Genomic DNA, 15,136 nt, shown 5'->3' on the forward strand with positions numbered 1-15,136 from the left:
CCCAAGGCAGAGTAGAGGGGGAGGATCACCTCCCTTGACCTGCTGGCCACACTCCTTTTAATGCACACCAGGATCCCATTGGCCCTCTTGGCCATGAGGGCACACTGCTGGCTCATGGTCAACCTGTCATCCAGCAGGACCCCCAGGTCCTTCTCCTCAGAGCTCCTTTCCAGCAGGTTGTCCCCCAGCCTGTACTGATACTTCCGGTTGTTCCTCCCCAGGTGCAGGACTCTACACTTGATCTTATTAAACCGCATTTGGTTTCTTTCTGCCCATTTCTCCAGCCGGTCCAGGTCTTGCTGAATGGCAGCACAGCCTTCTGGTGTGTCAGCCACTCCTCCCAGCTTTGTGTCGTCAGCGTACTTGCTTAGGGCAGACACTATTCCCTTATCAAGGTTGCCGATGAAGATGTTGAACAAGACCGGACCCAGCACCGACCCCTGGGGAACACCACAAGTCACAAGTTTCCAGCCAGACTCTGCGCTGCCGATCACCACCCTCTGAGCTCGGCCAGTCAGCCAGTTCTCAGCCCACCTCACTGTCCACTCCTCTATCCCACACTTTCTCAGCTTTGCTATCAGGTTATCATGGGAGACAGTATCAAAAGCCTTGCTAAAGTCAAGGTAGATGATATCCACTGCTCTCCCCCATCTACCTAGCTGGTGATGCCATCATAGAAGGCAACGAGGTTGGTCGAGCACGACTTCCCCTTGGTGAATCCATGCTGACTACTCCTCAAAACATTCTTCTCTTCCAATTGCTTGGAGATGGCATCCAGAACAAGCTGTTACAACACCTTTCCAGGGACAGAGGTGAAACTGACTGGCGTGTAGTTTCCCGGATCCTCTTTATTGCCCTTCTTGAAGACTGGAGTGACATTGGCTATCCTCCAGTCTTCAGGCACCTTACCTGTTCTCCAGGACCTTTCAAAGATGATAGAGAGCGGAAAGATGATAGAGAGCGGTCAAAGATAATAGAGAGTGGGCAATCCCTGATAATGAGTCCCTCTCTTGCCCCCCTTAGGTACTGTAAGGCTGCAATGAGGTCTTCCCAGAGCCTTTTCTTCTCCAAGCTAAACAGCCAACTCCTTCAGCCTGTCTTCATATGGGAGGTGCTCCAGCCCTCTGATCATCCTTATGGCCCTCCTTTGGACTCACTCTAATAAGTCCCTGTCCTTGTGCTGGGCACCTCAGAGCTGAACGCAGTACTCCAGGAGGGGTCTCACAAGAGCAGAGTAGAGGGGGACAATCACGTTCCCTTGACCTGCTGGCCACACTTCTTTTGATGAAGCCCAGGATATGGTTGGCTTTCTAGGCTGCAAGCACACATTGCTGGCTCGTGTTGAGCTTCTCATCAACCAACACCCTCAGGTCCTTCTCCTCAGAGCTGCTTTCTCCACCCAGCCTGTATTTGTGCTTGGGATTGCCCTAGCCCAGTTGCAAAGACTTTGCACTTGGCCTTACTGAACTCCATGACATTTGCACAGGCCCACCTCTCAAGCCTGTTGAAGTCTCTGGATGGCATCATAGAATCATAGAATCATAGAATATCCTGAGTTGGAAGGGACCCTTAAGGATCATCAAGTCCAACTCTTGACACCGCACAGGTCTACCCAAAAGTTCAGACCATGTGACTAAGTGCACAGTCCAATCTCTTCTTAAATTCAGACAGGCTCGGTGCAGTGACAACTTCCCTGGGGAGCCTGTTCCAGTGTGCAACCACCCTCTCTGTGAAGAACCCCCTCCTGATGTCAAGCCTAAATTTCCCCTGCCTCAGCTTAACCCCGTTCCCGCGGGTCCTGTCACTGGTGTTAATGGAGAAAAGGTCTCCTGTTTCTCGACACCCCCTTACGAGGAAGTTGTAGACTGTGATGAGGTCTCCTCTCAGCCTCCTCTTCTCCAGGATGAACAGGCCCAGTGACCTCAGCCGTTCTTCGTACGTCTTCCCCTCCAGGCCTTTCACCATCTTCGTAGCCCTCCTCTGGACACTCTCCAACAGTTTCATGTCCTTTTTATACTGTGGTGCCCAGAACTGCACACAGTACTCGAGGTGAGGCCGCACCAGCGCAGAGTAGAGCGGGACAATCACCTCCCTTGACCTACTAGCGATGCCGTGCTTGATGCACCCCAGGACACGGTTGGCCCTCCTGGCTGCCAGGGCACACTGCTGGCTCATATTCAACTTGCTGTCTACCACGACCCCCAGATCCCTCTCTTCTAGGCTGCTCTCCAGCGTCTCATCACCCAGTCTGTACGTGCAGCCAGGGTTTCCCCGTCCCAGGTGCAGGACCCGGCACTTGCTCTTATTGAACTTCATACGGTTGGTGATCGCCCAGCTCTCCAACCTATCCAGATCCCTCTGCAAGGCCTTTCCACCCTCATTCGAGTCCACGACTCCTCCAAGTTTGGTGTCATCAGCAAACTTGCTCAAAATACCTTCTATTCCTACATCCAGATCGTTTATAAAAATATTGAAAAGTACCGGCCCTAAAATGGAGCCTTGAGGGACCCCACTAGTGACTGCCTGCCAGCCTGACGCAGCCCCATTTACCATAACCCTTTGGGCCCTGCCCGTTAGCCAATTGCTCACCCATTGTATGATGTTTTTATTTAGCTGTATGGTGGACATTTTGTCCAGTAGGATCCTATGGGAGACCGTGTCAAAAGCCTTGCTGAAGTCCAAAAAAATCACATCAGCTGGTTTCCCTTGGTCCACCATACGGGTGATCTTATCATAAAAGGAAATCAAGTTAGTTAGGCAGGACCTACCCTTCACAAACCCATGCTGGCTGGGACCAATGACTGCTTTGTCCCCCAGGTGCGCCTCAATAAGTTCGAGAACCATCTTCTCCATGATTTTACCAGGCACTGACGTGAGACTGACAGGCCTGTAATTGCAAGGGTCTTCTTTCTGACCCTTCTTGAAAATCGGCACAACATTTGCCAGCTTCCAGTCTACCGGGACCTCTCCAAATTCCCAGGATCGTTGAAAAATAATTGAGAGAGGTTCCGCGATGACGTCCGCCAGCTCTTTCAGCACCCGGGGATGAATCCCATCCGGACCCATGGACTTGTAGGGATCGAGGTGGAGTAGCAAATCCCACACACGTTCAGGGTCGGTTGGGAGTTTGTCATCCCCACCGTCCCGGTCCTCCAGCTCGGGGCACCCTGGGTCCCGAAGCCCATCATCGGCAATGAAGACAGAGGCAAAGAAGGCGTTAAGCGTCTCTGCTTTGCCTATGTCATTGTCTGTGAGGAGACCTTCCCTATCAAGGAGCGGCCCTATGTATTCTTTAGTTCTCCTTTTTCCATTCACATATCTAAAAAAAACCCTTTTTGTTTTCTCTCAAAGACACAGCCAGCTTCAACTCTAGGTGTGCTTTGGCCACACGAACTTTCTCCCTACAAACACGAACAGCATCCCTGTATTCTTTCCATGACACCTGGCCCTCCTTCCAGTAGCGAAACACTCTCTGTTTCCGCCTAATCTCCATTAGAATGTCCCTGGTCAGCCACGCCGGCCTCCTGCCCCGCCTGCCTGACTTGCGATATTTAGGAATTGCCTGATCTTGTGCTTCTAGGAGGCATCGCTTAAAGAATGACCAGCTCTGGTGGACATTGAGGCCTTCAAGAGCAGTTTCCCAGGGGACCTTGCTGACTAGTTCCCTGAACAGCCTGAAGTCCGCTTTCCCCATATCTAGGGATGAGGTTTTGGTGGCACTTTTCCTTCTGTCACCGTAAATTTTGAACTCAACCACTTCATGGTCGCTATGACCAAGGCGGCCACCAATCACCACATCTCCCACCAGAGATGATGGCATCCCTAACCTCCAGCCTGTCAACCACACACAGCTTGGTGTCATCAGCAAAGTTGCTGAGGGTGCACTCAATCTCGCTGTCCACGTCACCAACAAAGATGTTAAATAGTGCCAGTCGCAATACTGACCGCTGAGAAACACCTCTCGTTACTGATCTCCACTTGGATATTGAGCCATTGACCGCAACTCTTTGAGAGTGACCATCCGGCCAATTCCTTAGTCACCTAGTGGTCCATCTGTTGAATCCATGTCTGTAATTTAGAGACAAGATGAGACACAGTGTAGTGTAAATCATTACAGCTACATTTCTAGGGCATGTCAGATTGTCAATTGGCAGTATCAACTTGCTTTACAATTTTTTCTTTTTCAAAAGCTGCATAGATGTGCTTAATCTGTCATTTTAAGTGTGGGTGTTGCTTCTTTGTATGAAATTTAACATGCTTTGTTTCTCATTGCCTTCAGTTCCTCATCATCATGGTCCTGTCAAGATGGTTGGGAGTATCAATGCATTGGTGTGTGAAGTGCACTCTGAAACTTCTGGCTTGAGACGATATGGCCACCACTCTGCTCTTATCAAACCCAATGTAATTCTGACCACTGGAGGCTTTGGGGAGGAGAATGGACAGCACTGTCGTATGAGAAATTTTCATGTGCTGATTAAGCATGCAGGCTACTGGAAGGCCGGATGTGTGAAAAAGGAAAATCCTGATAAAAGATGGGGTGAGTATCACAAGTTGGGTATCAATGGCAATGATAATGAGGATGTTTTTGTGCTAGCTATTAAATAATGTCTAGTGGAAAGTGACATCAGAGTGCAATTACACTGGCAGTCAAAGAGATGCAAAGGTTCTGAATTTCATGGAAGATCTGTGATGTCTTATATCTCTACAGATGAGCGATTGTACCATACTGTGTCATGTCTCTCAAGCACCCTAGCCCTGGTGGTAGGAGGACGAACATCCCCAAATGCAGCTTTGGGAATGCTGTGGCTAAAGTTCCCCAAAACCTGTAATGACTTGGATCCAAGTGACATTACAGTGGAGCTTGTAAGTGTGCAGCCTGCTGCTGAACCATTTGCTTTGCGCTGGAGACACAGTACAACTGAAGTAATATTCAAAGGTAAAAATGGGAGACAGGGGCTACAGTCATTCCATGATGCTTTTTCTCCACTGTTCCTTCACTCTCTTCCCCTGCTCCAGCATGATGTTCCTCCCACAGGATGCAGTCCTTCCCAAACTGATCATATGTGAGCTTCCCACAGGCAGCAGCTCTTCAAGAATTGCTCCCATATGGGTCCGTACTATGGGGTCCATCCTTTTAGGAGCAAACTTTTCCAACAGGGGTCCCCTATAGCTGGCAGATCTTGCCAGATCACCTGCTCCTGCATGGGCTCCTCTCCACAGGCTACAGCACCGGCACAGATTCTTCTCTGGCAGGGGCTCTCCATGGTCTGCAGCCTCCTTCAGGACATATTCACCTCCTCCACCGTGGCCTCCTCCACAGGCTGCAGCATGGAAATCTGCTCCACCATGCTGCTCTACCATCTGTTCCACTCTGTGGGCTGTGGGGGGATGGCCTGTTCCACCATGGGCATCTCCACAGGCCTTAGGGGAACTTCTGCTTCAGCATCAGGAGCACCTCCTGTTCTCCTGCACTGACCTTGGTGTCTGTATGGCTGTTTCTCACTCTTCCCTCGGGTTGCTTTTGCGCAGGAGTTTTTTTCTCTTTGTTAAATATGCTCTCACAGAGGCACAGACAACATCACATAGCGTCTTAACTCTGGCCAGCAGCAGATTCCTTTTTGAAGCTGGCTGCAACTGGCTCTTATTTGACATGGGATAGATTCTGGACTCTTCTCACCCTTGCAGCCCCCCGCTACCAAAACCTTGCCACATAAACCCAATACAGGGGGAAGGTGTTATAGTTTGCTTTTAGTTTCTCACTGTTCTAGCCTGTAAGTTATAGGTTATAAATTATATTAAACTCCCTATGCTGAGTCTGTTTTGCCCATGATGGTAACTGGTGAGTGATCTCCCTGTTCTTATCTCAGCCTTTCAGCCCTTTCCATCATATTTTCTCCTTTTCCTTTGAGGAGGGGGAGTGAAAGAGTGGCTATGGCGGATTTCAGCTGCCCATCAGGGTAAAACCACCACACTCTCCTAGTTTTAACACAACTATCACAGAATGAGTACCCTCTAAAGTAGAAAAGAAATTAAAAAGGGCTCTTCTTGAAACATGAAATATGATAATTTCTTATTACATATGACACGTAATCCCCAGTGGTAAGTCGAATTGAAACCTAGGTATATAATTTGTTTTGGAAGACTGATTCTTTGAGATTGTTGATGGCTGAAGTGATTCATGACTGATCATGCCAGAAAAAAGTTTCAGGACTTCCTCTCTGAAGAGCAGTGTTTTAATTTTAGAGCATTATGGAGTAGGATCCCTAGCTCTTGCTTTTGAAGAAGTGCCTCAGAAGAAATGTTGCACTTCTGTTAGCAGTTTATAAGTATTCATTAGTTTTGAGGTGTAGAATCAAGACCAGCAATGGCACACTGAAGGTTTCTCTAGTAAAGATAATGAATGTAAGGACGAAAACTAGAGCAGTTGTTAGCTAGTCAGTGGTGAGACTGAGAGTGGAATTCAGGTTAAAGCTGTCCTTTCTTAAGCTATGTCATTCTCTACTAGCTGGCAAGGTGTTACTGCAGGAGAGCGCCAGGGGAATTGCTAAACAGTTGTTAGTCTAGTCCATAGTATAAGCATACTTTGAATTTCTGGGGCAGTGTTTAAATAAATGCATAAATGTTATGAATAATACTGTGCTTTTACCTTTGTTAGATTGTATTGTATCATCTTATTTTGCCTTGATTTTGCTTTTCAGCAAAAGTAATTGATCAATACTTGTGTTACTTGCACTATCCATTATGAAAATGTGATGCACGTTCTTGACATCTACCCAGACTACCAGTGCACCTTTTGTACCACCTTTTTGAGGCTTCTCCAGATTCTCCAACACACTTAAATTACCTTGGTCTCCCTTTCCTATGAAAAAAATGCATTCTTGCTGTCTTAGGAGGATTCATCTCTTTCGTTGTTTTCTGTCAATCCATTTCATTGTGTTGCTATGACTTATGTTCTTAGGGTTTTCTAGAGGTGTCATCTTTCCATTGTCTCAATTGTCTCAATTTTCATTCTTTAACTCCATTATTTGTATTTAAAAACATGTTTGTTCCTTTTGGTTTTGCAACCGTGTTGTGTGAATTACATTCAGACTTTAAACATTCAGACAGTACATAATATAAGTGGGTGATGGGGGTGTTCTCAATGATCACAAACATGAAGTATATGGCATCTCAGTGAAAATATTTTTAGTCCTACAAGTGCCTTATAAAAAAATCTAGATAAAAGAGTGATGCTTGTATCTTTTAAACAATTTTTTGCATTTATTATTCAAATTTGGAAATGTGAAATGTTAAAGTTGCCGTATGTCTTCATATAAACAGTGTATACAGCTGCATGACCAACTGTCTCAGCTCAGCTTTCCTTCCATGCAAATAATAATTTTTTGATTTTGTGACATTGCAAATTCTAACTTCTCTTTCCCCCTCATTCTGTTTTTCTGCAGGTGAGAAGTACCTCTTTATGTATGGAGGCCGCTCTGCTGCGCAGCCAGTGCTAGGAGATTGGTATTTCCTGCACACTCCAGAAATTTCCTGCACTGTGGTAAGAACATAGGGAGACCCTGGGGAATAGAAGGTGCTGGTCTATTGGACGCTCAACTAAATCACAGTGGTATTACCGTATTTAAGCAGATGGTAGACTGCATGATTCCAGACTGCATGGAGGAAATCCTGTTCACAGTTGTTATAAGTGGCAGTCACTTCCAGCAGCTCTGCACCTGGAAATTCCTCCTTACTGGCCACTGGAATCCTCTCCAGTGTTCCCAGAGACCTGGGATGTATCTGTCCCAGGCTAATAAACATGGCAGCTGTTTTCCTGTGTGCAGGTTCAACCAGTAGTGAAGCTGACTGTATATCCCAGAGACACATAGATATGTGCACACATAGAGTGCACTGGCATGGCCAGCTACACTTACTGCTACAGATAATAAGATGATGCCTTCAACAACAGCCATGTATAACATTACCAGGACTCACATGAAATGCAGAGAGTCAAGTACCTTTAGTTTCCTCCCTCCTCTTCGCTGATAAGGATTGGAAGTTCACTAGTCAGAGCACACATGCTTCTACTCTGTAGATTGACAGGCATATGTGCATTTGCAGTTCCTCAATTATCAGTACAGTCCCTCTGCACATTTGAGATGCCTGCCCAGATCCTGAGCTCTCTTACCTGCTCTGTGAGTCTCCTGATTGCCAGCTAGTAGAGCTTGAAATTTGCTAGCAAACATCTGTGCACACTTAATATCTTACAGAATCACAGAATGGGTGGGGTTAGAAGGGACTTTCTGAAGATCATCTAGTCCAACCCACCTGCCAAGAAGGATCACCTAGAGCACGTTGCACAGGATAGCAGCCAGGCGGGTTTTGAACATCTCCAGAGAAGGAGCCTCCACAACCTCTCTGGGCAACCTGCTCCAATGATCTGTCACCCTCACAGTAAAAAAGTGCCTCCTCATATTGAGCTGGAACCTCCTGTGCTTCAGTTTGTGCCCGTTGCCTTTTGTCCTGTCACTGGGCACAACTGAAATGAGACTGGCTCCATCCTCTTGACACCCTGCCCTCAGATATTTATACACATTGATGAGGTCTCCCCTCAGTCTTCTCTTTTCCAGGCTAAACAGGCCCAGTTCTTTCAGCATCATACAACAGGTGCTCCAGTCCTCTCATCATCTAAGTAGCCCTTCTCTGAACTCACTCCAGTAGTTCTATGTCCCTCTGGTACTGGGGAGCCCAGAACTGGACACAACACTCCAGGTGTGGCCTCAACAGGGCTGAGTAGAGAGGGAAGATCACCTCCCTTGACTTGCTGGCAACATTCTTCCGAATGCACCCCAGGATACCCTTGGCCCTCTTGGCCACAAGGGTACATTGCTAACTCATGGTCAGCCCTCTGTCCACCAGGACTCCCAGGTCCTTCTGTGCAGAGCCAGGCCCCAGCCTGTACTGGTGCTTGGGGTTATTCCTCCCTAGGTGCAGAACACTGCACTTGCACTTGTTGAACTTCATGAGGTTCCTCTTGTCCCAGCCTTCCAGCCTATCGAGGTACCTCTGAATGGCAGCACAGCCCTTTGGGGTATCAGCCATTCCTCCGAGTTTTGTGTCATCAGCAAATTTGCTGAGGTTGCACTTATCTCACAGGCACCCTGCAGTCATTGATCTCTGAAATACCAGTATGTGTCTACTACCTCTGCCTAAGACCCTAGACCTCCTGCTAGAGGTAGGAGGCTGGCTAGACCAGCTGGCTGGACCAGCTGAAAGCCAGCTGAAAGTTTGCTAGTGAATCAGAGATGTGTGCATCCCATGAACATGCGGTTCAGGAAAGATAGAAACACACTGGTCCCCTCTCCATCAGCTGCCATCTGGGCACATGAGCCCTGGTCCTACTCATGCAGCTGGTGCTGAGACTCTGACTTGGTTCAGTTATCCAGGTTCCTCCATGTAGTTTCATTTGGGACATACACAAGTCCTGTGACCTGTGGTCTTGTCCCATTAGCTGAAGCCAAAAACCTCACTTGCTTCAGTTGCTGCCTGAGGCTCACACTCATACTGCAGGACCAGGGGTATCTACAACCCCAGTTTGAATCCAGCTAGTGGTTCCAACTTCACTCTCATTGGTCCCTGCCAGTATCTAGCAGTCTGAACACAAAGCCTTTGAGAGCCATGAAGGTGCTCGCTAGATTTGTGGCCCCTATAACTGCTGATACTAAGACTCGCACTTCTTCTAGTTGCTGGCACTGAAGGCCCTGGAGTCTCCTTCACCATTGCTGTGACTCCATTTGCTGGCCCCATATTTTCTAATGTGTGCCTCTGCAGTTGGAGGCACCTAGTTCTTGCATCACTCTGGTGTGTGGTGTAGAGAATGGGATGACAAAAAAGATAGTTAAGAAAGTATTTAATCACAAGATAAGATAGATTGTGGTGATCAGGCACAGGGCTCAGTAAGGCATGTGTGCTGGCCAGTAACTGTTTACATGCAACCGTCCCCTTTTCTACTTATTTCTCATGTTTGTTCTCCAACAGCCCCCTTTCCCTAAAAATTCCTTAACAAGTTTTGTGTAGTCCTACTGGCACCTCACCACTCCAAGTATCACAAATCCTCCTGTTCTTAATTTTTTCCCTCTTAGAATTGTTGTGAAGTCCAGGCTGGCCTTCTTCAAAGCTATGCTTGGAGTTCCTTAATGGCCCATGGATTAGCGATTAGAGATTTTTGGTCTATTTTATTAACTAATACTGTATTTTTGGTTTAGCTTTTTAAAGATGGAGTGTATTCTAAAAATAGTGAATAGCACAATTATAAGGTGAGCTACACATAATAATAGGAGATCACAAGCTAAACATGAGTGAGTAATATGATGCCTTTGTGGAAGACCTGAGCTAAATGGTAAGGTACATAACTAGGAGCGTTATCTGTAAGACACATGAATTGGTGCTTCCATTCTATTCAGTGCTCTTAATCTCAGCAGTACCCTTGCATAACACTCAAATTTGATTATTAAGAAAAATCGTTGTGCCAGGTGGGAATCCCTCTTGGTTGATGGTGATGGGACAGGGGATAACCAGACCTAAACCACAAAGATTCAAGTGTTTTCATCAAAGGGCTACACAGGGTGGCGCAAGCCAGCAGGTAGTGCATGCTGACACCTGAGGAAGGAGATGGGAGCATTGGAAACACTGAAGACTGCAGTAGTGCCAGTACTCAGAGGAGGAGAGGGAGCAGAGTGCTTCACTGTGCACAGCTAAGAATTGTGAAGATAGTGAAGTGTTGCAATAGACTGCCAAAAGAGGTAAGAAATTCTTCTCACTGCAGACTTTCAGAAATTATTAGATGACTGTCTTGCCAGATGATAGTAGATACAGTTAACAGTTAGTTACAGTTACGCAGCCATAGGATAAAGGGATGGACCACATGGCCTCTTAAATTTTCTCCACAGTTTATTTATGATATTCCTTTAAACCCCTTGATATTTTTTACATTAGTGCTTGCCCTAAAGGTTATCTTTCTGCACATTTGTCCTGCAGCTCAGTATTTTGTCTTGCTTTTTGCTTTGAACCCCTAATCACCAGCTTTGCCTTAGGAGGGCCAAGGAGAATCTCCATCCTTTACTGGACATAGAGGGTAACATGACTACTGAGGATAAGGAAAAGACTGAAGTTTGTAATGCCTTCTCTATATCTGTCTTTACTAACCAGATCACTTCTCCTCGGAGTACTCAGCCTCCAAACCTAGAGGTCTGGGATGGGGAGCAGAAGAAACCCTCCACAGTTTAGGTGGAAACAGTTAGAAACCTGCTGCTTCACCTGGACTGTCCATGGGGCCAGATGGGATCCACCTGAGGGTGCTGCGGCAGTTAGTGGATGTGATTTCTGGGACGCTTTCCATCATCTATCAGTGGTCATGGTCATCCAGAGAGGTCCCGGATGACTGGAGACTTGTTACTGTGACACCGATCTATAAGAAGGGTTGTAAGGAGGACACAGAGAACTACAGGCCTGTCAGCCTGATCTTGGTGCCAGGGAAGGTGATAGAACAAGTCATCTTGAATGCAGTCACACAGCATGTGTGGGACAACCAGGGGATCAGGCCCAGTCAGCATGGGTTCCTGCAAGGCAAGTCATGCCTGACCAACCTCATCTCCTTCTATGACTGGGTGACCCACCTGGTGGATGAGTGAAAGGCTGTTGATGTAGTCTACCTACACTTCAGCAAGGCCTTTGACACGGTCTCCCACAGTATTCTGGAGAAGCTGGCAGCCCGTGTCTCTGACAGGTACACTAGTTGCTGGGTTAAAAACTGTCTGGGCAGCTGGGCCCAGAGAGTAGTGGTGAATGGAGTGAAATCCAGCTGGCAACCGGCCACCAGTGGTGTTCCCCAGGGGTTGGTGTTGGGGTCCATCCTCTTTAATATCTTTATTGATGATTTGGATGAGGGAATTGAGTGCACCCTCAGTAAGTCTGCAGATGGCACCAAGCTGGGGGGAAGTGTCGATCTGCTGGAGGGTAGCAAGGCCCTGCAGAGGTACCTGGACAGGTTGGGGCCAATGGGATGAGGTTCAACATGGCTTAGTGCCGGGTCCTGCACTTGGGGCACAACAACCCCATGCAGCGCTACAGGCTGGGGGCAGAGTGGCTGGAAAGCTGTGCAGAGGAAAAGGATCTGGGGGTGCTGATTAATGCTTACCTCAACATGAGCCAGCAGTGTGCTCAGGTGGCCAAGAAGGCCAATGGCATCCTGGCTTGTGTTAGGAGTGGTACAGCGAGCAGGACCAGGGAGGTGATCGTCCCCCTGAGCTCTGCTCCGGTGAGGCCACACCTCGAGTGCTGGGTTCAGCTTTGGGCCCCTCACTACCAGAAGGACATTGAGGCCCTGGAGCATGTCCAGAGAAGGGCAACGAAGCTGGTGAAGGGCCTGGAACACAAATCCTATAGGGATCGACTGAGGGAACTGGGGGTGTTTGGTCTGGAGAAGAGGAAGCTCAGGGGAGACATTATTGCTCTCTGCAACTGCCTGAAAGGAAGGTGTGGGGAGCTGGGGGTTGGTCTATTCTCACAGGTAACCAGTGATAGGACAAGAGGGAATGGCCTCAAGTTGCGCCAAGGGAGGTTTAGGTTGGAAATGAGACATTTCTTCTTAGAAAGAGTATTCAGGCATTGGAATGGGTTGCTGAGGGAGGTGGTGGCATCACTGTCCCTGGGGGTGTTTAAGGAGAGGCTGTACTTAGTCCCTAGGGCCATGGTTTAGTGGGTGACATTGGTGGTAGGGTGATGGTTGGACCACATTATCTTGAGATCTTTTCTAACCTTAATGATTCTGTGATTCTATAATCCATGTATTTGTAAACGTAAGGTTCACAGGTGTGTCTTGAACAGAGGGCAGTGTGCAAGAAGGAAAACAAAGTTACTTCTAATAATTGTGTAGAAATAAAACTTTATAAAGGCTGAACAATATTAAATACGAGCCAGAGAAATACTGAAGACAGTGTAGATGGAAACACTTATATGTAGCCATCCTTAGAGGAAACCCCCATGTGTGCAGCTTGGGTTTTTTTTAATTCTTCCCTATTTGCTCAGGCATATAATGATAGGACAAGAGGGAATGGTTCTAAACTAAAAGAGAGTGGACTTAGATTAGATGTTAGGAGAACAATCTTTACTTGGGGTGGTGGGGCAGTGGAACAAGTTACCCAGAGAAGTTACGGATATCCCATCCCTGGAGGTGTTCAAGGCCAGGCTGATTGAGGCTTTGGGCAACCTGATCTAGTGGGTAATATCCCTGCCCAGCAGGGGGATCAGAACTGGATGATCTTTAAGGTCCCTTCCAACCCAAGCCATTCTATGGTTCTTTGATTCTCTGATTCTACGATTGTGCTTACTCAGTCTGTTCCCCTCCCCAGCTGTACCTATCCTATGTCAGGAAGGAAAGGAATATTATATCCCACAGGAGATAGAACAGGAAGAGAGACAACCTTCAGGCTTGGACTTATGTTTTCTTAGATTCCTGTTGAGGGTCCAGTACCAGAAGGCCGTCACTCTCACAGTGCCTGTAGTTGGAAAGGAGGAGTGCTAATTGCAGGAGGTCTGGGAGCAGCTGAGCAGCCCTTAGGTTCAGTTTTCTTTCTGAGGGAGGCTGAACACGGCTTTCAGTGGCAGACAGTAGAGACACACCCTCCTCTCATCCCAAGGTAAGTAGAAGGTGTTCAGCAGTGAATCCTTGGCCTGCCTCCAGCTGTCTCACATTATTAATGGAGTTCAATCTAATTTTGAACTCACAGGTATTCACATACTGCTCATGTGCATGATGGAAAACTTCTGCTTGTTGGCGGAGTGTGGCTTCACTCATTTTCTGTGCCAGGCATCACTGTCATTGACTTAATAACTGGTCTCTGCTTGGACTACACAATTAATGTGGTAAGTACTGTTTTTTTTCTTTCAGGGTAAACGGTGTTGTGTGAAGGAAAGTGGTAAATTCTGGGCCTTTTCTTAAAATTGAATATGGAATGCAAAGGAGTCAAATTTGTGAGTGGTAGAATTTGAGATTCTACCTGTTTGTGGTAGAATCGAATTCTGAGGTGCCTTGACCAGCCTTGAGAACATAATAGTCTTAAGAGAGGGAGAGTCTGAGCGTGCAAAAGACAGAAGGGCACAGAGCTGCACTATTTCAGACTGGGAGCAGAACTGAGATGTCCATAAACATAGCAATTTCAGGATGTCAGTGGAAGATGAGAATAGATTAAACCAGAGCCTCAGTTAGTCTTTATAGAGGTCTGGTATTATTTCACTAAAATCTTCACAATGGAAATTGCTGTATGCTGTAGCTGCTGCCTGAAATACAAGAAGAAAACAGCATGGAAGTACTGGAAACTCCAGTTAAATATAAGAACTTTTTGCTGTAAGGGTGATTGAACATTGGAACAGGTTCTTCCGAGTGTGGAGTCTCCATCCTTGGAGATAATGCAAAACCTGACTAGAAAAGGTCCTGAGCAACTTGCTGTAGTTGAGCCTACTTTGAGCTGGAGTGGTTGTACCAGATGATAGCCAGAGGTCCCTTCCAACCTAAACTTTTCTGTGATTATTTTCTGTAATTCATTGGAAGACAACCATAGAATCGTTCAGCTTGGAGAAGACCTCAAAGATCATCTAGTCCAACCTTTAATCTAGTACTGACAAGTCCACCCCTAAACCATGCTACTAAGTTCTACATCCAGATATTTCTTGAAGACCTCTAGGGATGGTGACTCAACCACTTTCCTGGGCAGCCTATTCCAATCCCATATAACCCTTTCAGTAAATATATCCAACCTAAGCCTCCCCTGGCACAGTTTGATGTTATTTTTCCTCATCTTAACACTTGGTGCTTGGGAGAAAAGCCCAGTCCCAACCTCGCTACACCCTCCTTTAAGGTAAATATAAAGTACAATAAGGTCTCCCCCAAGCCTTCTTTTATCCAAGCTAAACAACCCCAGCTCCCTCAGCTGCTACTCGTAAGCCTTACTCTCCAAACATAAGACCTGATTTCCTCTCAATCATACAAGTGTGCTTGTTACACAGCAGGATTTTGGCATAGTCTGGGCAAAACTTGCCTAAATCTGAACCTGTCCATGTGAGTAGCCCTCATCTGTGATAATACTGGCTGGAGAAAGCT

The 15,136-nt window shown here is 47.0% G+C and overlaps 1 protein-coding gene across 2 annotated transcripts in view; it reads left to right on the forward strand.

The window, feature by feature from the left end:
- LCMT2 (leucine carboxyl methyltransferase 2) overlaps positions 1–15,136 on the forward strand; it is a 36,823-nt gene that overhangs the window by 9,265 nt on the left and 12,422 nt on the right. For both annotated transcript variants that reach the window (XR_004752246.1, XM_035331246.1), the window contains exons 9-13: positions 4,280–4,537; positions 4,709–4,936; positions 7,443–7,540; positions 13,489–13,676; positions 13,767–13,902. Coding sequence is in view for 1 of the 2 variants with exons in the window: in XM_035331246.1 (XP_035187137.1) it covers positions 4,280–4,537; positions 4,709–4,936; positions 7,443–7,540; positions 13,489–13,676; positions 13,767–13,902 (908 nt within the window). In the remaining variant the exon portion in view is untranslated. The remainder of the gene's footprint in view (positions 1–4,279; positions 4,538–4,708; positions 4,937–7,442; positions 7,541–13,488; positions 13,677–13,766; positions 13,903–15,136) is intronic.

Source organism: Oxyura jamaicensis, chromosome 1, assembly GCF_011077185.1.
Source record: "Oxyura jamaicensis isolate SHBP4307 breed ruddy duck chromosome 1, BPBGC_Ojam_1.0, whole genome shotgun sequence".
NCBI classification, from domain to species: Eukaryota; Metazoa; Chordata; class Aves; order Anseriformes; family Anatidae; genus Oxyura; species Oxyura jamaicensis.